The sequence below is a fragment of the Hyposmocoma kahamanoa genome, unplaced genomic scaffold, assembly GCF_003589595.1.
Source record: "Hyposmocoma kahamanoa isolate Upper Pololo Valley unplaced genomic scaffold, ASM358959v1 93, whole genome shotgun sequence".
Lineage (NCBI taxonomy): Eukaryota > Metazoa > Arthropoda > Insecta > Lepidoptera > Cosmopterigidae > Hyposmocoma > Hyposmocoma kahamanoa.
The window spans coordinates 23787445-23812219 of NW_020654810.1; the positions used below are offsets into that span (position 1 = coordinate 23787445).

The window sequence follows — 24775 nt, forward strand, 5'->3', positions numbered from 1 at the left end:
CGTATTACGAGGTAGGGTTTTCACGATTATTATAATATTAGGACAATCCTTTTTTTTCCCTAAATTTTAACCTCAAGACTAGTTTCAAACGGCGTTTACGCAGTTGTTTAAAAATAGTTTCGAAATTAGTAATCTATTTCTATATTGATGATACTCGGGCACTTCGTCTACATCTATGACGTTAAGCAGGATCCACACTTTGATCTTTTTGGCGTATTATCACCATTATCGTGTATTACGAGTTCAAATTAGCCAGTGATTCTGATATGTCAAAATGTTCAAAGTGTGTATCCGGCTTAAGAGATTTGACATGCAAAATTGGATCGATTTGTTTTAAAATAAAGTTACATTCATTCGCAGCGGAGCAGAGCCCTACTGTGAGCAATGATGGCGGTGTTTGGCGCCGTTCGCAATTGACGTGTTAGGCCTACGCGTGCAGACCGGCCTGTGTCGCCATTAAACCTGAAATATTTGCTGCATTCCTTATAATTTTTGACGTCAGCCGAAACCTCTAATCAGGGTTAAGTGAAATTGAATTTGACGCTATTTGGTAAGGTGTAGTACACAATGACACTCATAAAATGAAGGGATTGGTTTGGTCGGGCTGCACAGGCGAGTCTGGGGTTTGCAACGCGCGCACGTGACGCCTACTGCTTACAAGCACTCGCTAGTTCAACGCACTGTCCCGTCCATTACGTCACTCCTTTTGAGAAACTGACATTTACCAATTTTAGAGTTGTATACAATACAACTCTTCACAAATTTCCGTTACAATTATTTGCTTTTAAAACAGATCTTATTTATTAAAGTGTCAAAACCCGTTGGAGACTGGGATCTAAATGATCTGAGATGTAATAGATCAAAAGATCTGTGTTTTAGGCTCCCTAATTCTAACTTAATTGCTACTAAATGTACACCAAATTTGACATAGATGCCAATATAAATATTTTATAGTAAAGAAGCAACAAAGGACAAGTATGTAAAGCATTCGTAAAAGAGTGTGTGCATCTATTGCGTTAATATTGTGTGTAAGATTATAAACAATAAATTTGATTGATTGATTGAAGATATTTAGATCTCTATAGGTCAGAGGTGTGTAACTAATTTTTATGATTTGAAATTTGTAATAAATTTGACATATTTCATCTTCCAAAAAGAAGAAAAGTTTTAGCGGTTTTTATCATAATTTAAACGTTTATTTGTCAGTCTAGAGTTATTCATTAGGCGTATAGTTAAATAGGTATGTGACTCACACGTGAACGGTTTTAATCTAACAGTTCGGTTACAGGAGTGACGCAAGGGTTATCACCGGCTTCTCTGAACGATGTTGTTAACACTAAACTTACATATTACACCAGTTTCCATCCCTAACTGGCCTATAAGTGCAATAGAATTTTGTACAATATTATGCAAGTGATTTCGTTTTTAAATAAGAATTGAAACACATCATAGAATATTTTTAAAATTCAATTGAGCTTATGACGCGTAAGAGCGGTCACACACACGCGACTTTCAGCAGTGATGCAAACGTTGGATTCTGTGTAAAATTCAATTGTCTCAATTTCAATTCATCCTTGAGCGGTCCACAGTCTCGCAGTCACACAGTACACATTTATTACATCATTTACTTATTTAATGGCAGTAACATTGTCGCCAACTCGAAACTAGCGAGTGCTGCATGCAGTTACAGAGTATTGCAATCACATCTACCCTGTACGAGTTTATAGTATCTATTTAGACTTACTTAATAACGAATATCTATGAGAGTAATTAGTGGGGGTTGGAGGCGCAGAGCCTCATATCTCCTGTCAATATATTTAAGTGATACAGCCGACACGAGGCATCGGCGTAGAGGAATGAGCAGTAATATTGCGCCGCTTTTCCAGAATATTTTATTCTATTGAGGGAGTCAATTTATACATAAACTGTGAACGTTTTCTTAGTATAGATACACCCATTTCGTCATCAATCCGTATACAATTTCTTTTTTTTTTCTTGTTTATTTTATAAATATTTGAAAATATAGGTTGTTACATGTTTATTTCTTAAATGGCTTAGGTTTTTTTTTATAATCTCAAGTGACGGGACGAACAAGTCGTACGCCTGATGGTAAGCTACATGCCTGTCCATAACAGTAGCAGTTTCACTCAGAGTTTTAAATCGCAAACATCTAAGGAGTACTGCCACTGCGGCAGTCACCCTGAGACATAAGTTGACATGTCACATGTGCCTGTAATTTCACCAGTAGAAAGTATTTCAATACGTAAGTACCTTTAAAAACACAGCAAAACTATAATTTTTTGAGACAATTTGTAGTGTATTCATAAATTTGTCGTCAATGTATTCAAATTTCAATAAATAATACGCATATTCAAATATAATCGGTCCCGAGAAGTCCCGCGATTTGTAGAATATCCACATTATTCCTTAGTTTAGCTAAATTAACTCCTTCAATTCCAATATTTGCTTATTACACCAGAGCACTCAGAATGTGCCAAATTTTATTGTGAAAAAGACATCGAGGTTCTTATTATGCTTAAACCGTGTACCTATATACAATTCATAAACTGTATTTTAGATATTCTGCAGCTGATTCTAAATCATCTTCCTGATTAAAAAGGTGATTTGAGATAAGTCGCTATTATAGAGAGCCAACGCTTTGTTTGAGCGTGGTTTACAGAATTTTATTGGTGATTGTCCTGAAATTTAGCGAAAAGGTATGGTCGCACTAGTGAAGAATACAGTGAGTGGGGTTTATCTACTCATTCTTCCACACCTTGTTAATTATTATGACGGTAAATACTCGTACCTACAATTTACACCTGTGGCCGCGCCACCTAACCTAGCGTAACGCGAATCAAACAATAACAATCTAGTGAACCAAAACAAACGCGAAAACTATAACGTATTTATAACATCTTTCCACTCCAGTACGGGCGTAAATTCGTTTAAAAGTCAATATAATAATAATAGATAATTCTGATATAAATCGAAATAATTTTTATTCACGTTATGTTTTAGAATATGTTACGTTTAGGGCTAGATTGAAATTATTAGTGCACGGTGTTACGAGATCGCTCAATCGTTTTAAACTAAGCTTACTGTCAGGGTAACAGAAGCGGACCTACTAGTAGGGTGGTTTGATATTGGTGTTACTTCAACATACGTGGCCCACGGTTTTTGAGCTGCGACTCTTGAAGTTGGGCGCTTGTCGGAGAGGTGATACGGAATGAAAGCGATTGTTCTCTCCGGGGACGGTTCGGAGTCGCCCAGCTCCATCCGGCGTCAGTCTCCGCCCGAGTGCTGTGCACGGTGCCGTTCTTACCGAGTTGTACGCCGAATGAAATCATCCAACGACCATGATACGCTACGAATGACAAACATTCACACATAACGACGTCGAGCTCGGCACTGGCATCGTAATAACATTGTTTCGACTAATAAATGTTGCACATTAAAGCTTCGCTTATGAATAGTTTAGCTCAATTTGTTAATCGCCTATCTAAATTGAAAGCTACTTGAGCTCCGTGTGTGGAAGTGGAACGAAAGCGAACTCGACGTCTCACAGGACCTCGCCACCGCACGACTTCTTACGCTACCATAACCATAATTCTTACTTATAGGTACTTTAGACATACAGCCTGCCGCGGCGCAGAGGGCGGCGGCACTCGAACGGAGATAAGAGTTATAAAGCGTATCGATTTAATGGAACGAATATAATTATAAACATTTCAACGTAGCGGTGCCCTCCGGCGGCGCGGCAGCCCCACCTCACCGCGAACCGAAACTTACATTCAACAGTATTACGCTAAATTGTCAATACAGTTCAGTCATATCGTTTAATATATGTGCATTTAATATTTCATAGTTCAATAATATTTACAATTCACCGGTTCGCTAACAATAACTACGTATTCACAAGCGACGGCCCGGGCGGGCCTACGGTCGATACGACTAGACCTTTATTAGTTTAGCTACGCGTGAGAAGATTTATTGTGTCTTTACTAACGGTTAAACTATTCGTTAACGTGATTACCCTAATAGTGCAAACAGAGCTCGATACATCGAATACTAGGAGCCTACGGGGTGATCGCGGGGCGGGCGAGGGGCGGGCGAGGCGCGGGCGCGTCGCCGCCTGTCCGTGGGCGCGGAGGTCGGAGGCGCGTCAGAGCTCGGTGGCGCGGCAGAAGCAGCGGGCGCGCGTCAGTGCTTGTACTCGGGGAAGCTGGCGCTCGCGCTGGACGACGCGCGTGGCGAGGCGAGGGGGCCCCCGGGGGGGCCGGGCGGCGCGGGGGGCCTGCGCAGCGCGGCCGCGGCGTCGCTCGACGAGCTCGACGGCGACGGGAAGTAGTCGCGCGCGCCCACCGCCGCCGCCGCCGCCCCCACCGCGTCTTCACTCGCCCACCGGGCTAACTGTTGTTGAGCTTGAATAAATTCATCACTAGAAAATGATAGAGAAGAGGAACGGAGAGTCGGGGCGCGTGTCTGCTCGTCGGCGGACTCCGAGGCCTTTCGATTCGACGATCGTCCGATGCGCGAGCCTTCCGGTTGCAAAAAAAGGGATCGGCAAGATCTTGGAGTCCGCCCTGAGGCTGGCTCATGTTACGTTTGTAATTAATTGCTAGTCAAAATTTTTCAATCTTGGGACAAAAAATGACAGGCTACAAGTGTGACGCGCGTTTGAAAGTGAAGAGTGTAGTCGGGGCGGACGTAGTTTAAGCCAATCGACACTGCCAGTGAGGAGAGTAGGGGCGAGCTCACCTCTCGCTGTCGGGCGCGTCGCGCAGGCGCTCGGCGTCGGCCGTCTCGTAGAGCGCGTCGTCGTCGGGCGGCGCGCGCGCATGCGCGGCCAGGCCGGCGTGCGCCGCGTGCAGCAGCGGCGCGCCGCTGGCGCCCGCGAACGCGCTGGCGTGGTGCCGCCCCGAGCCGCGGAAGCGCGGGTACCCCGCGAACCGCGGGTCCTCCTCGCCGCCCACCATTCGCCCTCGACAACGACTGAAACGACGCCACGCAGACTATATTTAGCTAAACGTTAGGTAGCAAATTTGAATAAAATATAATAGAATACAAACCGTAACAAGAAACAAACACAAAAAAGTAATATGAATGAACATATATAAAAAATACTACCAGCTGTACTACTAGTAGTTACACACGGGCAATAATAATATCCCTTGTTACTACCGACAGACCTAAACAGCATAGCTAACATTTGAACCAAACAACAAATTTTACTCCATAAATTAATACTATACTGACATGTGTGCGGCTGCGGCGTATGCAAAGGATCTCATTCAGCTAAAGCCACAGCCGAGAATGGGCTGTGACGCTGGTTTTCAATGGACCCTAGCGAGTGAGTGACAGACATGTGTATCGCGAAATGAAATAATATACTACGTAAACACTTATGTCTTATATGCATACCTTGGTCCTAGCGGAATTACTAAAACATCAAACATTGCTGTGCCGGACGTTTATTGGTGGTCATTCTACAAAATAGCAGTAGAGCTCCTTGTGAAAGGGTTCGTCCAGAGAAGTACTGCCCCCTTACCTACTTCTGCTGCCAAGTTCCGATTTCGAAGGTTAAGGGTGCTGGTGAAATTACAGGCACACGCGTCTTATGTTTCGGGATATCGTGTGTAGTGGCAGTGCCCCTCAGATATATGTGATTTAATTATTTGAGAGGTACTGCACGACTTGTCGTTCCCCCACTTAGTATTATGAACAAAAAAAAAAAAACTCGTCATATAATATTAATAGGACCAATAAGAATTGTTTGTATTGGTGCCTATGGCAAAAAGGAGCCTCATACTATAATTTTCTCTTGGAAGACTTTTACTCCCTTTAAAACATTTTCAGAAATGGCTGAATTTGTTTCTTAAAAGTAACAAACCATTAGACACTTACGGTGGCACTTCTCCCTCAATTCTATAATGTCTATCGGCTTCAGTCTCAGACATTCTTATGTCTTCGGACCCTGAGGGGCTCATGTGGCGGCTAGAGTGGTGCTCCAGCTGTCGAATCAGGTCCTCTAAGTTCCTGATCCTGATGGGGCCACAAGGAGGAGCTTCATCCTCCTCCTCGTCGGCTGCCCTCTGCCTCCGGAGCTCCGCTTCATGAATTTTCTCCGCGCTGGGAGCCCTTTCCCTCTTGTATTCATACTCTTGTAACGCTCTAAGGTCACCTGAGCCACCCGCTGCGCCGGCGCTTGCTCTTTGAGCAGCCGCAGTCTTTAGCGCCTCGATTATATTTTCATGGTAACCATTAAGGTCCTGAAATTAGAGATTAGTAAATGAACATTACATTCAAAGAAAACGAATAAACCAACCTTTTCCGGGAAGTCTTCTTTGGCTTCTTTGAATTCTTTGGCGTTGGTGGCATACGATGCTCAATCAAGCTATCAGACCGATGAATATTAGATACTATCATAGTTTTTACCTTAAACCTGTATTCCATATCAGCAACCGCCCCTGCAGGTTCTTGCCCATCTGACTGTGAGCCTATGTCCAAGTGCTCCGACTGTGAGTCATCTCCCCACTTGTCCTTGCCATCCACTGCACCATATCCATGCTTCTTCAGGATCCCCTTTTCTGGCAGCTTGGTCATTAAATTAGGTGGCGTGTCGACTAATGCTAATGTTGTGTCTTCTTCCCCTGGAAATGTAGCATTGAATTTCAAAATGACTACAACTGATTAATCATAATAAATATTACAAAAATATTTTTTTAATATATAAAATATTTACCTGAATGCATAGGCTCATCTTCACTGCCCGAATGAACACGTTTCATTTGCTTATGTTCACTGGAAATAAAACAAAACATTTATTAAAATCGCTTTCCTTAAAAAAACCATCAAAACTTCATCAAAACCTTGTAAAGGATGATTAGACAGTAGCGGTAGAGCGATCTTGTGAACGAGTTCGTCCAGAGACGTACTGGTACCATATCAATTTCTGCCGCCCAGCAGTAGTGTGAGCTTTACTGCGTTCCGGTTTTAAAGGCTAAGGGCACTGGTGCAACTACAGGCGCATGGAACTTATTAACTTGGAATAACGACTATAATGTCAGGAAGACAGGCGCACTGGCAGTGACTGTTAGATTTTTGCGATTAAAGCTATGACACTGGAAGTCGCACGACTTGTAAGTCATAAAAGAAAATCTTGATATAATTAATAATAATAATAACGCACACACTCATAGTTCCGCTCTAGGGAAACCCTGTATCGTGGGTGAAATGGACACACACAGAGGTAGACAACCACAAATTACACCCAAACTCACCGGTTGCCGTTCGGCCACGGAAGCAATTAAAAAAAATTAAGTGTGTTTATCAACTTACGAGTATCTACTAGTAGTCCCTGCCCCTGCCATGTGGTTTCCATGTCTGAAGATCACTCGCTGAGAATCCCCGCGGCTAGAAGAAACACAAAACGCATGATATCACTGAAATTTTGACAACAGCGGTATTTGATGATAAGCGCTAATAGCTTCTAGTAAGTTTATATTGGTTAAATTAAATTTTTTGCTAAAGATCTGCTGCTTTTACTGTATGATCTAAACCATATTGATTGCAATGTTGTAACTATTATAAACTTATAAATCTAGTACGTGAAAACACAAACAATTAAATAACAAGCGTGTAGAAAAATCGCGTAATAAACTTTGTGTGAATGTGCTTGGTCACACTGAATAAAACACACTTAAGAAGAAAACGAATAAAATTAGCAAATTTTACAAACATATTGTTGTTTCAAGCATTTTGGGACCTAAAGCTTTGTGAGGTAAAAGCGAAAACCATGTGAGCGTTACATCTTTTGAGCAGTGAGACGTAGATCGACTAAGTCACGTCAAGCGTCGACGTACCTCAACAGATTTCTGAGGAGACCAGATCCATTGAACAGAAGAGATCAGTTTTATTTTCAAGGATTAAAAGGACGCTGTCAATCTTTCATACAACGTACTACACAGTTTGGTTGATTGTTCATTTTGTTACGATTCTTCAATAATATCTATGAATAGCACTAACCATGTCGTTATATTTATTGTGATTGGCTACAATCGCAATCGGAATTCTAGTTAGGTGTTGACTGACAGCTTTATTATTTATGATAGATAAATGATACAGGTTATATTAGTATTGAAAGGGGTTAAAAGTCAAAGAAAGAACGGATTTGTTTAATTTAAAGTAAGGACAGAACAGAATTTGACGAACACAGAAGAAAAGTGTGAAGGCGTCGTACCTAAAGGTGTTATTGAAGGTATGCATCTTGCCGCCGTCGAGGGAGATGTCCTCTTGCGAGTTGTTGGAGGTGGTAGACCCTGCGGCGAAGCTCTTAGCGATGGGCTTCTTCACGTAAGGAGGGTCGTATTTCGGCAGCGTGCTGCTCTTTTTCCTGAAGCGGGCGTGGCGTGGGAACGCACACTCAGATCAATCGATTACGTTCGCAAAATCGAAACGAGATGGACCAATTTTATCGGAATCGAGAACACCTTCCACTTAAAAAGAGGGAGAGAATTTTGACGATGTTTTCGTTTCCGATTCGAGTGTTGAAAGCTAATTTTGAGTTGGAATGTTGGGATGAACAAAAGTTGATGTTGATGAACATTAAATCGTTCAATGGTATGATGAAAGCAACATTTGAAGTCGGGTAATGATAATGTGTTCGTCATCTTTTGTTCCTCGCCGATATGTTTGAGCATCTGAGTTGAAACTAAGGACTGGTGCTTTTGGATATCTCGATCAAAGTCTGATAATTTTATTTGAATTCAACTAGAAGTTACTTTTCGTTTCATTCCTCTTAGGAACTTGATGTTATGTTATGTTTATGGGAACATATAATGAAGATATTGATCTTAGCTTAATTATAATATCAATAGGATCTTCCCTGTGCCATTGATTTCTGAAACCTTCCTTTACATTTAATACATTTATGCAACATCCATGAAAATCATCAAAATTTCTTATGAGTAGCGCGTGTGCTCAATAATATTTACAGGAAAGGTCCCATAATTGTCTTAAATGTAACATTAGGCGTTGCTAACTAGATAGACAGCTGCTTGAAAGAAGAATATCCGTGCATCGCACATTCGCTTCTCGTGCAAAAGTTGATAGAATTCAGTGGTAGTGGTAGTGATTGGTGACGTTAGAGTCGAGCGATCTATATCTTCTCCAATATCGTTACTTCCTCTGGCGCTTTTACAGTGCTTTACATACCTCGAGTGTGGCAATTAACAGTCCACATACTTTCCGCTCGGAGTGTCGTCACGCTAGTGGCGATTGTCTGTAACTTTCGTTCAAGCATTAGAACGTTATCTGAATGATGTTGCCAGGCGTGTGATTCGGAAGATATAGACGCGATCGCGCCGCCGGGTCGCAGTGTCTGGCGCCCGGCGGCGCGGCCTCCGACCAAGAAAGGAAACGAAAACGAGTCACAGTTCACATAAGCCAATGCATACATCCAAGAGCCCAGAATCTTAAGGGTTTGAGTCGAGAAGGTGTCTCGAGTACAACGAGGAAAGCCTTGACGGCATGCAGCGAGGCGGCCGGACGGCGCCGCCTCGTGGCGCTGGCGCTGGCCCGAGCCGGGGCGCCGGGCGAGTGGCCGAGCGAGGCGCGTGTCGCGGTGTACGGGCGGGAGCCGAGGGGCCGTGGGGCCGTGGCGAGCGACGCGGCCCGGCCGCCGACGCGGACACAGAACCACAGATCAAATGCAGTTGTGGCGCGCCGACACCGCCGACGCGCCACCCGCCAACTAGCTCTACGACCACAACGTAAACGACATAAAAACGTATCTCCAACAAAAAACAAAACCAATCGTATCGACGTAATTACGAAAAGAAACACCAACACTAACGTCTAAAATAAACATACAAGTATACGAAGGTGACGATTTAAATTTCTTCTTAAAGACTACCTTTGGTCTGTTTTCTGCTCACTAACCTTAGGCACAGGGAGAAGTTTTTGTGTACTACGACTGACCTGTAGCAGAGAGCGCTCATGGCAAATACTATGAATACACCCCCTACCACAGACATGAGCACCGCCACGAGGAACACGGTGTTAGAGCCGTGGTAGTTCTCTGCGCCCAAAGAGAAAACAGTGAGGCGCGAGTAGCGGGCGGTGACGTCACGGGGGAGATGACGTCAGCGCCCGCTACGCGCGGCGGCGCGGCCGGCGCCGGCGGGACACAGGGACAAAAAGACGAGACGACATGTACACGACACGACAGGCACGAGCGACAGACAGTGCAACAACACCGAGATACGGTTGTTACCTGAAGCAATACGCCATCCAGGCGAACCCCACGAACACGGACAGCACGACCGCAAGTAACAATATCACCATGTTCATTGTGCTCATCTTATTTCCCGAGTGTTCACCTGTAAGAGATGGGTCCCGCGCGTTAGTTGCGCCGGCGCCGCTCGCGACCGACCATGACTCCGAGTAATGCCTTTTCGTTTAATAAATTTTTTTTTCGAGCTTTTAAGTACAATATAAAACTATAGGATGGCATCATAGGAATTTTGTAATGGCTTGCCCATCAAATCTATAACATAAATTGAAGGCATGGCTTGAATTCGATTGGTCAATAGTAACATGCTTTAGAGTCACGTTATCAAGCAGGGGTATCATTGGTACACTTTAAAGGAAACCTGTAATCATAAGAAATCACTTAAAAAATGTAAATTCGTTACCATTTAGCTGTATGTTAAGGTCGTTGCGATCGACAGCTGTGTGTGTGTCATAATGTCATGGTATTACCCAAAAACTGAAAGTGGTAAATTAGTTAACTACAAAATTGTAAGATTAGTGTTCGCCAAGATCTCCATAGAGTGTTTTGTATTGTTGTTGTTTGTAAAAGTAGATTCTCTTTGCTTCGTCTTGTGAACATTATCAGGCACAATGACAGCACGTAGGTTCACCATCATCATATTATAAGTTGATCCCCTTTGGATTTAGTGAATATAAAACATATTTGGTTGCATATGATAAAATGTAGTAAATAATATTTCAGTTGACAATGTTTCATAGCCGGACGAGGCTACAGTGTCATCAGCCATTGGATCCAAAGCGGCTACAGGTTGAACTGCTATGCCTTTTGGTGTGCCTTTCAGTGAAAACCATAAAGCTGTATGGTTTTCATCTTCACTGTTATTTTTTAATAAGTTTAGGATCAGAATAGTCTCTGAAAGAGACTTTAGAGTTAATAAACTTATCAATTTTAGGTTATTTTTCTTGGTTCTTTTTGATGTGCCAATGTGTTCCAATGTGTTTATGTGCGGTATTATAATTTTAAAGCTTTGTAAACGTTACGAAAGTATACCTTCCGACAGTGGGATTGACTCACCATACGGCGTTTCTTTTTTGGTCATGTTATAAGCAGCTTTGGTGGCGTTGTCTGGTGTGTATGGGGTAGGAGATGGTGGCAATGCGTCGGGGTGAGTGCAGTCGGGACCTGTCCACCCGCGGTTGCATACGCATTTATTTTCATTTGAGCAGATCTGAAATCACAAAGGAAAAAGTTTTGAATAAAGGAATCTTCATACAGCGTAAGGCAAATTGTCCTATCCTACGAATTTTCTGTGCTGTTTCTCTAAGAAGTAAAGGCGTTACTTTGCCCCGCTGGCCCAATGTATGTTAGGGACTTCATACGTTTTCCAAGGTTTGTGAGATTTTTCTTCACTGACAAATCATATTATGACAAATCATACCAGATTCTATTCATTCTGTTGCCCGAGGACATTGAAATATACATACTTGGTACTTATAATCACGTCCTTGGATTCCCATTGGGCTAGGCAAAAAACACGGTTCTGACTAACCTCTCTCGTTTCGCTTACATTCATCGATCTTTTCATACAGGTCTTCTTATTCTTCTCAATACCGCACTCGAGCGTTTTTAAGATTCTCACCTCAAGCTCCATTTGATTTGAGAATGTTTTTTGTGGCCGTCCACGTACGTATTTCTTTTCAGGAAATTGGCAGTTTTTCTTTAAATTTCGCTAAATAGAGGAGACACGTTGCCAGTTCCAGATGTGACAAATCACAAGCAGACTGAGCTAATAAAGCGATTTTTAAAACAACAGATTTATTCACCTCACCAAGTCTTCAGTGTAAACGTATAGAAAGGGTAGGGTAGTAAAGTAATTTTAATAATTTTTAGAAAAACAATTCCATGAAAAACACAGTACAATTTTTGAGCAGCTATTGAAGAAACATATTCTTATACTATTTCATATTTGAGCACGTATGTTTGTGAAAACAGTATTGTTCCGCGTTTTACTTTAAGGTTCCATTGTTTTTCAAGTAATTTTATTTCTTGATTTGAATCTATTAATAAATAATTGCTTAATGACATACAGTTACAAGACTACGAAATATCTCACTAGGTCTATTGAATACGATTAAAACATTTATCCGGACATGGCATCTCGGTGTTATGATGCAGGTGAAATGATTGTCAACTCGCCTGATTATAGAAAACGTTTCGTTTTCTTTATCGGGACGAATATGTCGTACGCCTGGTGGTAAGCGACACGACTGTCTATAACAGTTGCAGAGTCACTCAGAGATTAAATCGCAAGGATCTGTGGAGCACTGCCACTGCGCCCGTCACCCTGAGACATAAGTTGACTATATTTCACCAGCACTCCTAACCTTCAAAACCAGAACGATGTAATGCTCACATTACTGCATGGCCGCAGAAATAGGTAAGGTGGCAGTACTTCCCAGGACGAGCTTTTTCACAAGGCGCTTTCTTCATTCGAAGAGGCCAAAATTAACATAAACAGTGGCTGCATATGTGGTCCAAGAGGACGCTTCTCTTGGCATCATAAATCTTACTTTATTATATTTAAGTCGTACCACGTACAAAGCTGTCATCTGCATATTATTAAAATTTCGAGGAAAAGTTCGAGAAATTTAATTTTACTTACATTACGAATAGCGAACCTTCAAGCTCAGGCACCTATAAAACATATCTTTCAAATTACGCGAGGCTAGAGATGCCATAGAAAATGTGATCGACGAAGAGCAGTAACAGAACACGAAATATTTTAGTTTTGCGTTACTGTCGTTGAACTCAGTGACAATAATATTAATAAGTGTGAGGTCCTTGTGAAAGAGTTCGTCCAAGAAAGTACTCCCACCTTACCTATTTCTGCGGACATGCAGTAATGTGGCCATTATTGCGTTCCAGTTTTGAAGGGTAAGGTCTCAAGGTAACAAGCGCAGTAGCAGTGCCACTATGATCTTTGAGATATAAAGCTCTGAGTGGCACTGTAACTGTGGACAGGCGTGTAACTTACCATCAGGCGCACGACTTGTTCGTCCCATTACTTGATGTTATAATATAAAAAAAGCAGTTACTACTCAAAACGACCGCCTCTGTTCCTAATACAAACTCTTAGATGTTCTGGTCAATCTTGTATCGCGACACGAATCTTGTCCAGTGGGATTCGACGACTTTCACGAGGGCCCGCTTTAGAGAATCCAAGTCTGCAACTGTTGTGAACAAGTGGGCGTGTCGCTTACCACCAGGCCTACGACTTACTTTCCGTCATTTGATATCATAAAAAGGGGCGAAGTTACAAGTGTAGGTAAAATTACAACTTTTTAGTCATTGACTTACAAATAAATGGACGACGACGGGTCTAATACAAAAACCACGAAAAAAATGTCCCAAGTCAACCTATTTAAACGTAGTGACATGTAAAGGAATATGAAAAAGCTAAAACGTTGAATTTGAATTGTAATGTCATCGCAGTACTGTCTAATTTTGCTTGCTTCGCTGTCAGTCGAACAAACGAAGACTAAAGTGTGAATGACGCTCTGTATACGATTTTAACGCCCTATAAGTTAGGATACTTTTTAGCGCGGACCCGACGTCCATATAATTGTAAGTCAATGTTTTTAGTAGAGAGGTTTAAAGGCTGTATAGACAAAATTAGATGATTAGTTGACAGTTATAAAATTTCACATGTACAAAATTTGTTACATGTGATTAAGGCACCTATGACGTGGCCGTATGAGAGTACGAATTGTGTTTGGTGTCATTTCACCTGTATAGCCTGTATTCCATGTTTTAGATGCGAATATAAGAATACATGTTTATATTTATATATATTAATCTCAAGGAAAATTTTGTTTAATACCTCACAGTCGCTGCTTTAAATTCACATTCACATTCACAGTGCTGTAAATTGCTTTTTATATGATTCCGATATGCTCGTGTTTGAAGAACTGAATAATAGTCATAATAACTTCAGATTATTCTAGAAATTTTCCCTCTCCGTCTCTAGCACGGGTTCGCAGAAATGCTTTCAGCCAGCGCTAATATGGCATTGTGAACTTTTCAACAAAGTTTAATTGGAACGTTTTAAATTTTACATACGAACGAAGAAATCTGAAATAAAGTCGGGAGCGATTTTTCTTTTTCAACATTTGAATATTTAGGATCGGACGAATGGTCTCAATGCGGTGTTTAATAAATCTTGTGCCGTCTGAATAATGGCCTTCTACCGTCACTGTGTTTCATTTGGATATCATTGAAGTCATCTTAGATAGTAGGTATATAAATGCGGAGTTTCTTTACAAGTTTATTAGTTTGAGTCTTGTTCTATTCTACATCCCATTATAGGGGTTTCTAGCTCGTGCATGCTAATATAGAAAGCTACCAGTTTAACTATATTTAAGGTAGTACTACACTTATTACTGCGGAATGGCTTGAGCTGATCAGAAAAATCTTTATGCCTATTCAATAAGAGCAAGACATCCATTTCTGATCTTTCTGACATGCTTTTTTTTTAAATTCTGTATCATCCACTGTATCTAGTGAATGTTTTCATATTGTTCCTCTAGCTATGACCACTAGAGGCATGTTCTCGGTGCTCCGGTGTCTTAGTGTCTTCCTAGTCGCAGCGCTAACTATCTACCAGCGCTGGGCCTCAATGTGCTACTGAATCTGCTGTAGCCAAATGGCAAAAGAGTTGGGTAACGTAGATGGAGTTATAGTGATTTATTTTGGATATATCAATTTGGGTGGAGTTTGTCTAGGCGCCAGTCCCCACGGTTCATAACTGTTTTAGGGCGAGGCCAGTTTAAGTTATCCAATTTTTGTAATAAATTTTTCCACGGCAACGGAATTTGGCACGTAAATGGTAGATTAAGAGGTTATAAACAGCAAAAGGTAAAGTGGCAGTGACACAGAAAAAAAAGAGAAGATTACAACTATTTACATGGCGAGTCAGTCGGCACTGAAGACTTGTGAACTGTTTTGTCCCAAATAACAGAGATGTGACCACTGTGTCAATGAGACGAAGTTAAGAAGCTGTGGGGTATCATGAATGTGGGTGCTGAAAGGATGACTATCTTCTTATTAGAGTATTTTGGCTGTACAAACAAAATAGTTGATAAGGTCATGGGACACTTTGTCTCAGTTCTTTTTTGTTTTCAGCCCAGGGCCAAATTAATCGCCTTCAGTTTGTTATTCAGCAACTACGACTCCAGTGTTTTCTAGATTTTACCAGTTACAAATGTTATTTGCTCTCACATAAAAATTCAAACCAATATTTCTAAACGAAGAGAATTTCATTATACATTACGGTCCCGATAAGTCCCTTGCGAGTGCCATAACTCTAATCCGGAAATTCGTCGAACCCGTTCAATGGAACTTTGAACTTAAATTAATTACGGAGCCGAACCGCATTACCTTAACTGTTACAAATTGAATCGGGTGCAGTGTTATGGGGGAAGCAGTAACATAAGCTACTTTTAGGTAAAAGCACTGTTGAAGTATGCCATGTACGGAATCATTTTGGTGTCTCGTTTCGGAATTTTGACGCATCGACTTTACTAACATTACGTTAATATTTTGATTTTCAGAATGCTACGAGCAAATGGACTAATAGAGATATGTCAATATTGTGCCATATAGTGGTTCGTAGTTTGTGCTTATTCGAATGACATGCATAAGATTGATAAACTAGGTAAATGTGAGAAGACAAGTCGGTAAGGGCCGATCAAAGCGAAGCTACCATGAACTGAAGAAAGACCAAGTCGAGAACATTCGATGAATTGGACGATGTATCCAGGGTCTCTGTCCTAATTCGAAGGGAAAAGAGCTGGAAGTGTACGTATGTATCGGGTACCAGGATACGAATAGACTAGATACATAAAGTAGGACTAAAGAAGAGTAATAGGCATTTTTAAAAATAAGAAGGTAAAATATTTTTCAGGTTTTTCATCATCAATACAATTATCTGAAATCAAGTACGGGAGATACAAGTTCACGAAATTTGTATTTGATAGAGACACTTCGTCAGCATCTTAATCCTAAACCTAAATCCTTAGAAGTGTTAACTTGTCCCTCTCTATACATGTATAGTAGAAAATTAAGAATGTTCCCGTGCAATTTTCGCCGGCTTCTGGCTTTCCATATATCATGAAACTTTACTGTTTACGTAGTAACGCCGCGCGAGGCTTCCACTGCAGTTCTGGGTACAACGAGTTTAGGCGCAAATTGATGACTCACATTTCGCCCTCGTTCAGGACGGTCGCTGAAGAATGAGGGGCGATAAATTCGTTCTTGTTTATCCGGGTTATGCGTGTTTTATTATTTAATGGCTTGTGTGGTGTTACCTTAATGGATGATGTGTCTGGGGAATTCGAGACTTCTGTCTTAGATAATAATTAACCTGTTCCCAAAATTACCTCACGTACCTACGTGAGATTTTATTGCCTATGAGATTTATAATAATTCTTTATACTTACTAAGGTCAAATCAAAGTCAAAATAATAATTTATTCCATGGGTAAAATTTTACACTTACTTACACTTTTTTTAAGCTACTGCTCGTTCACTGTGCTGACTTCCCTGAGAACGAGCAAGAAACTCTAAGGATTGCTCTTTTCAAATAAACTCGTGACGGTGTGACCTCCTTACACCATCATCTCACCTCTTTGTATCGCCTCTCTCCTTTTGTATCTTATAATTTTTTTATTTAACTTGTATTTAAATTTTAAATTTGAATTGTTCCATCTTCCTTCACTTTCTCATTTTGTTTTCGTACCACGGTCACTCCCAGCTCGACCAGCACTACAGTCAGAGCTGTTAATAAGCTAATCATGTGTAATAATTTATAAGTCTACACCCTTCATGTATCTATTTCTGTAATTCAGTTTCTCGGCCCATTTAGGGGTAAGTGCCTTGATAATAAAGTATAGGGAGTGTATTATACTGTTATACCTGTTTTTTTACATTTACCTTTATATTGTTACAGCCTTTCTTTAAACTTTACTTGTTTAATAAATTTTGTGGACCGGAAGTTTACCATTTCATTGCCGTGAACCAGGTTCACCGCTAGTTAGGGTTACAACCCTTTCAAACTTAAATGCTATGGAATCATATTTGTGTGGAATCTACTCATGTCGTCTTTCCACACATCTTTATCTAACACGTAATCCAAAATTTTGTAATATGACTTTTCAATTAAAACACTTTTAAAGTAAGTTTTAAACTTAGGAAATGATAATCTTAATATACACTCCGTAATTTTATTGTAAAAACGTACCGTAGACCGGGGTTACTTTGATTCTCGGGATTACTTTGATCAAAACTTCCTTTTCACATAAAATTACAAATTGCGTAAAAGGTAGTTACTTTTGGGAGATTTTTTTTTCGGGTGGCAATACTGATAAACAGTCAAGTTCATTTCTGCGGGTGCGCTGGAGATTTCCCTGTATTTTATGTACAAAAAAGGTAGGTTTTCCGTTATAATCTATTTTTAATTAAAAAAATGTATTGCATAACTTCATGTCCAGTGGCAGTGTGTGTTAGTATCATGATTTTTTGGATGGAATCAAAAGAGTATTGTACATTTGTGAATTCATAACAATTTTTTTTATTGTTCTAACCTTAAAGCTTCCGTTATGGCGTCGGTTTATTTTATGCGGGGTGTCATTGATAGGATGCATGGTGTGAGATTGATCAAGTGTCAAAGTCACTCCAGACGCTGGCAGGAAAATTTGCTTCTAATGGTTTTGCTTTAATTTTTTTAAATCACTTTTTATAACATATAACTGAAAACTAGGGTTCCCGCGACTACCGAAATTACTAAGAAGCCAGGTTAAAAGAGGAATTGAGTCAAAACTTGTGCGGTAAGCTAACCATGAGATCACAGCTTTATAAAATATATCTTATGGAAATTTGTATAATAAATAACAACAATCTCTAATTAAAACAAAGGTTCTGTCATATTTGGTAGTTTTATTTGATTAAAGTTACCCCGATAGATAGCAATAACTTTTTTCCCTGTTTACTGATTTTTAATTTTTTTTTCTGTTTTAGGATAGTAATTGGGGTTAGTTTGCTAGTTAGCTGGGGCTAGTTAGTAGTATGCTAAAAATGGGGTTCCAAAGTAACCCCAACTCAATTATAACTTTAAGCACGCTGTTTTTATTTTTTTCTCAAAAAGTATTGAATAATTGTTTGTTCTTTTAAAGTTTTTAGAGAGAACTATTAAAACCGATAATTCGATTTTTTTATAAAAAAAATCACAGGATTAAAAGTTGTAGACGTTTAAATTTCAAAATTATTCAAAGTAACCTAGGTATACTATCAGTTTTCTATAAAAGAATCTTTAGTTAAAAGAAATCGTGGTGCTATAAGTTTGGCCTTAGTTCTAAGGTGAATTAATATTGTGGATATCTTCTTTCATAATGAAATTATGTATATTTTGTACATCATATATGAAGTTAAAATTTTACAAATGAAGTAGTTTACATGCCATTACAATAACGTTTTATATAAAATTCAACATTCGGCCAAATATTCAAATCATAGAGACTTTTTCTGTTTTTCTTGAAAACTAAAACGTATCACTACATCATTTTATATTCGAAAACTTAACGGATATGTAGCAGCAGAAGAACAGCAAAGTTTGACTGAGCACAAAATGCGAACAGCGAAGTTTGCAGTCTGAGTGTGAATAGATTCACATGTGTTCGCCATTCCCATATTTACGTGAAGTTCGGAGTTAGAACTTCTGTAGATTGAATATTCTAGCGCAATACGTTTCAAGTTTTTCGTGATCTTTCTTTGTGATCCAGAACTAACATTGGAAGTATCGAGTTCTTACGTTTTCACGATTGCTACACATTGGAAATCAAGGCTAGTCACCGGAAGAGAAGCGGGAAAACTGTTTACTGGATCAAACGGTTTAGTATTTATTATTAATGTAACGACCTTACAAAAAATATACGATACACGTAAGGATATTGTCTAAAGAAAGTGCTAATTTGTTACACGATAGGATGTACTTTACCCGATCATATCATCATATAGAATCCTAAAAAAAGGCTCAAATAAAAGGTTAAAAGCAATGACTTACAAATAAATGAACGACGGGTCTAATACAAAAATCACGAAAAAAATGTCCCAAGTCAACCTATTTAAACGTAGTGACATGTAAAGGAATATGAAAAAGCTAAAACGTTGAATTTAAATTGTAATGTCATCGCAGTAATGTCTAATTTTGCTTGCTTCGCTGTCAGAATAAACAAACGAAGACTAAAGCGTGAATGACGCTCTGTATACGATTTTAACGCCCCATAAGTTCGGACACTTTTTAGCGCGGACCCGACGTCCATATAATTGTAAGTCAATGGTTAAAAGGAATAGAACATTTAACTTTGTACATAATTTTTGTATGGAAATATTTACCTTTAAGCACTGCAGAGAACCTGCGAAATTTGAATTTTCAACTGAAGCTTTACTAGTTATTAAATTCATTTATTTTCCCATTTTCTCTTTTTAGATTCACACCTCACCTCCGAAAATCTAGGGTCGCATTGAAATACCTCGCCTTGAAGTATTTATTCGGAGCTAAATCAAAATAAACCAAAGTTTAGAGCTTGTTACAGGTCACATGATCTACTGACCTCTAATAATCTCAGTGCAGAGTACTAAAAAAACCGACCTCAAAAGTACGTCGAATTGCATCATTTTTGCCAAGTTTTATTGAAATATCCCCTAGTTCGCCACTATACAAGACTTGACACAGGAGATAATAAAATAAAAATCGGTTCTCACTACTCAAACTATGTTGATAGAAAAAAACGCCTTGAATTGGAGAATAGCAAAACCAACCATTAAAATAATTGCTCCTTAAGTAAAATTTAGGCGCTATTTATAAAAATGAATGTTTATGCGTGATCATGGTGGACGATTTTCTTCAAAATGAAACGAGACCATTAGAGAGGTACCCTCTTTTCAACAAAAAAAGAATCATGAAAATCGGTTCACAAATACCGGAGTTATCGCGTAACATACATACAAAAAAACATACAGTCGAATTGAGAACCTCGTTTTTGAAGTCGGTTAAAAAGCCGAAATGTTTAGTTTGTTCGAAAAAAAAACAGACACATGCCATTTAAACCCGCAAAATCAGTAACATTTCCAATAAGACTGGAAGGTTTTCGGTTTATAAAGGAACTTACATTTACTGATTTATTGTGTATGTAACTTTATTATCACATTTCCGTAAAGTCGTTGACTGGAGTGTAGATGATAGTTGTATCTTTACACAATTTCTAGAATTTCAATATAATATGCTTCAACAGTTCTTGAGTTTTTTTTCAGTCTTAATTTATTTTCATAGCGTCACAAATACTTTATTTTTCTTTAGTCGTCGACCTTGCTCCATTTTGGACAAGTGCAATATAGAAGGCGCTATTAAATGCGTGCCAATCAATCAATACTGTTATTTTCCAACTTACTTATCTTATTAGTTAATTTGAATGTCCAGATGTTGGTTTAGCAGATAATGGCCAATTGGCTGTAATAATTGTTTTTTTATGAATTAAATAACTGTCGTTTTTACTGAAATGGAATTTAACTTCGCTAAAAATATTTGCATTAATCGTCACGTTTCATGTTCCATGGCATGTATAAATCTGTAGACAGTCGTCAACGGAATGTCTGTTCAAGCATTCCGAGTGAGGCGTAACAGCGTCGACAGTGGCCGGTTGAAATCCAATTTGCGTCAGACTCACGCCGATTGATTTACGGCATGTTACTCGTTTACAGTTTTACCAAGTTACAATTCTTTCGTTCACTCGAAACACGGAAAATCATCAATAATGCACTGTGTCGAGTAGCGTCCTGAGTCGAGGTCAGTGCCCTCAAGATCGCTACTTAATTTATTATATGGGTTAAGAGCCTTCAGTTCGCCCTTTTGTCCGGTGGCACCGTCAAGACAATCAGCGAGGAAATGTCCGTTAGGAATGTTTTTAACCCCCAAAAAGAGGCTAGTAATAACTTACAATTTTTTTTATTTTAAATTAGGGACTTTAGCAAGGATACCACGGCTCGGCAAACGTAGTGTAGGACCTCTGGCCAGGTGGAGTGACGATTTGCGAAAGGCTGCTGGTAGCAGGTGAATGCAACGAGCTAAGAACCGGGCTAAGAACCGGGCGCATTGGTCCCCTATGTCCAGCAGTGGACTGCGATAGGTTGTTCACGACGATGATGATTATGAGCCCTTTTCACGGCTACTGTAGAAATCTCACTCATGAAACGAATATTTATTTTACTTTGAAATTTGGTGTCATATGGAAATCCGATGACATTATAATTCAACTTCAACTACTTACTGTACCAATTATCGTGTTTGGGTTCACTCGATTAGCCTTAATGAGTTGTTGAGCTTGAGTTGAGAATGTATAAGATTGTGATTTCATTGACCTTTTGAAGTTTTGTATCGGGGGTTTTTAAAAAAAATGGCAAACTCCCATACAAATTTTTGTTAACCTAATTTGCGTCTGAAAAATATGTAAAAATATGGTTTAAATTCCTGAACAAATTTGGGTTTCGGTTTACTATTCCATTCTAAGAAGTATGGAATTAAAGATATTCCAGATTGAAGTTTTGGAGGTTATATTTTACGTAATTGAATGAAATATATTCGGTGTATTATTATATGAAAATAAAATACAGACACTTTTATCAGAGTTAATAGAAGCCGAAGAAGAAGACAAGTTAAGTGATGCCGTGAGTTTGTGGCAAAAGACACGAAGTCAAGCCATAATAAAAGAAGAGTGAGTTAATAGAACTATTTATAGTGAAAAATGCCATCTATCGCTGAAAGTAGGAACTTTTTTGTCACTTTCTCGCGTGGCATATTCGATATATACTTGATATTATGTGAACCTACTTTGAAACGGATCATAGGTATTGAAAATCTCTTGGCGGTCAGATGTCGCTTAGTGTCAAGAAATTTAAAAAAACTTATAGTTGTAGATATCAGTCCAGGTTACATACTAATTAGTCATTTAAGTTTCGTTTAAATATGATTTTATTTCCAGACTTCGGCCGGCCTTTAGCATAATTGAAAAAACCTAATGAATTTATTTTATTTAAATTCGTAATAATAATATTTGAAGACGCTAAAGAATTTTTCGACAATTATTTCACCGTTTGTTTTAAGTCATATAACTATTCAATTAATCGAAAAACGGTAAAAAATGCCTAAAATTTATAATACCAATACTAAATTATATTCCCCTGGCCAAATTAGGTTTCGATACAAAACTCAATCAGTGTGATCTAATCAGTTTTCATCGTCTCCCAAGCGAATAACCTCTGTGGCTTAATGCCTTTTAAAAGAAATTATAGGGAATGCAATCTCCTTTGAAAGCCAACCGTTGAAATGAAGCCATTGGATAATGGTAATAAAGAAAAGTGGGGAACATTTGCCGGTGTCTATTATTTGGAATTAATTTTCGTTTTGGTGTTGCCTACACTCTACTACAAGCGACCTGGTCTCCGAGCCTGTTAAGTTCTTTTTGAAACCACTGGTCATTGTCATTCCATTAAGTCTCGGCTGAGATTATCTTGCAATTGTTATAATGTTTGTTGTTCTGCTAAAATCTAGTAGCATTGGCGGTTGAGTCTCAATAGAGTGTAAGTGGAATGGTACTGTTGGCATTCGTTCAATAACTAACGGTCGATGTTGCCTTGTTAAAACTACCATGGAAATGACTATGTATATCTTAATATTTATCTCGTTTAATCAAGAATTTAGTCTTTAAATTAAATATATTAGTAGTATACAGGCTGATAAAAAAAACCACCGACCATTTTAAAGAAGCATACTGCATAATGGAAATAAAAAAATACAAGTTCGGTATTTTTTGTGTGTTTGTTTTGGGTGTGTTCCCGTCCGGCTGGAAGTCGGCGAGGATGGTCCTTATAAAGAAGGAAGGTCGACCCGCAGACTCTCCCTCTGCATACCGACCCATATGCCTGCTGGACGAGGCCGGCAAGTTGTTTGAAAGAACACTTGCCGAGCGGCTCAGCGGGCATCTGTCGCAAGTAGGGCCTGACCTGTCGGAAGACCAGTACGGATTCCGGCAGGCGCGGTCGACAGTGGACGCGATCCTTCACGTTCGTACACTGTCGACGCAGGTACTGTCCCGGGGCGGAGTGGCGTTGGCGGTAAGCCTGAATATCGTCAACGCCTTCAACTCCTTGCCCTGGTCGACCGTTAAGGAGGCGCTCGAATATCATCGAGTGCCTCCGTACCTGAAGCGAGTTGTCAGGTCCTACCTATGCGACAGGTACATTACGTACCCGGGTCGGGATGGCGCAAGCCATCGCAGAGAGGTCGTGTGTGGGGTTCCTCAGGGGTCTGTCCTTGGACCACTCCTTTGGAACCTCGCATACGATGCTGTCTTGAGGGTCGCACTCCCCCCGGGCGTGCATCTGGTGTGTTATGCTGATGACACCCTGGTGCTCGCCGGAGGGGAGGACTTCGAGAGGACCATCCGGCTCGCTGAGCTCGGGGTTTCTCGCGTCGTCGAAAAAATCGAAGAGCTGGGTTTGCGAGTAGCGCCTCAGAAAACTGAGGCGCTGTGGTTCCACAAACTCCCGCGAGGGAGGGAACCGCCCAGCTTCTCTATTCGCGTTGGTGACGTCGACGTCCAGGTGGGGCAGTACTTAAAGTACTTGGGCCTTATACTGGACGGTCGCTGGGATTTCGAGGAGCACTTCCGGCGCCTGGTTCCCCGGATCGATAGGGTGGCGGGTGCATTGCACCGGTTGCTGCCCAACCTGGGGGGCCCTTCGGAGGAAGTTCGCCGTTTATACGGTGGGGTGGTGCGATCCGTGGCCCTGTATGGGGCACCCGTCTGGTCACACCGACTGACGGGCGTCCGGCGTTGCAGAGCCATGGTCAATGGCGTGCAGCGCCGCATGGCCATAAGGATCGCACTAGGGTACCGCACCGTATCCTTCGACGCGGCGACTGTCCTGGCGCGTTTTCCCCCGCTGGACATTCTGGCGGAGATGGACGCGCGTAATTACGCGCGCCTCCGCCAGGCGGAGGAAGCTGCGCCGCCGGAAGTGCGGTGGCAGGAGCGCCGACGGGCGTTCGAGAAGTGGCGCGAGAGGCTGGAACAGCTGTGGATCTCGCGCCAGCGCGCCGTCGGCGCGATCCTGCCCAACCTCGAAGTCTGGTTGAGCCAGCGGAAGTGCGTCACCACGTTCCGACTGACACAGATACTCACCGGGCACGGATGCTTCGGTGAGTATCTGAATCGGATCGGACGCGAGTCGACGACGCAGTACCACCACTGTGGGAGGGACCAGGATTCCGCCCAGCACACGCTGGAGGAGTGCCCCGCATTGGCCTCCGAACGGAACATCCTGGTTGCCCGGATCGGGCGAGATCTCTCTCCGCCAGGCATAGTAGCGGCTATGTTGGCGGATCAAGAGT

At 40.7% G+C, this 24775-nt stretch overlaps 1 protein-coding gene across 1 annotated transcript in view; it reads right to left on the bottom strand.

Moving 5' to 3' along the window:
* Positions 1–4707: 4707 nt before the first annotated feature.
* The window catches only part of LOC113237215, a 33038-nt gene continuing 12970 nt past the window's right edge, over positions 4708–24775 (bottom strand). Inside the window, exons 4-11 of the mRNA XM_026473557.1 lie at positions 11351–11504; positions 9943–10081; positions 8243–8395; positions 7342–7416; positions 6746–6804; positions 6439–6653; positions 5908–6272; positions 4708–4995 (exon numbers count right to left, since the gene is read on the bottom strand). Coding sequence (XP_026329342.1) covers positions 4758–4995; positions 5908–6272; positions 6439–6653; positions 6746–6804; positions 7342–7416; positions 8243–8395; positions 9943–10081; positions 11351–11504 — 1398 coding nt within the window. The 3' untranslated portion in view covers positions 4708–4757. The remainder of the gene's footprint in view (positions 4996–5907; positions 6273–6438; positions 6654–6745; positions 6805–7341; positions 7417–8242; positions 8396–9942; positions 10082–11350; positions 11505–24775) is intronic.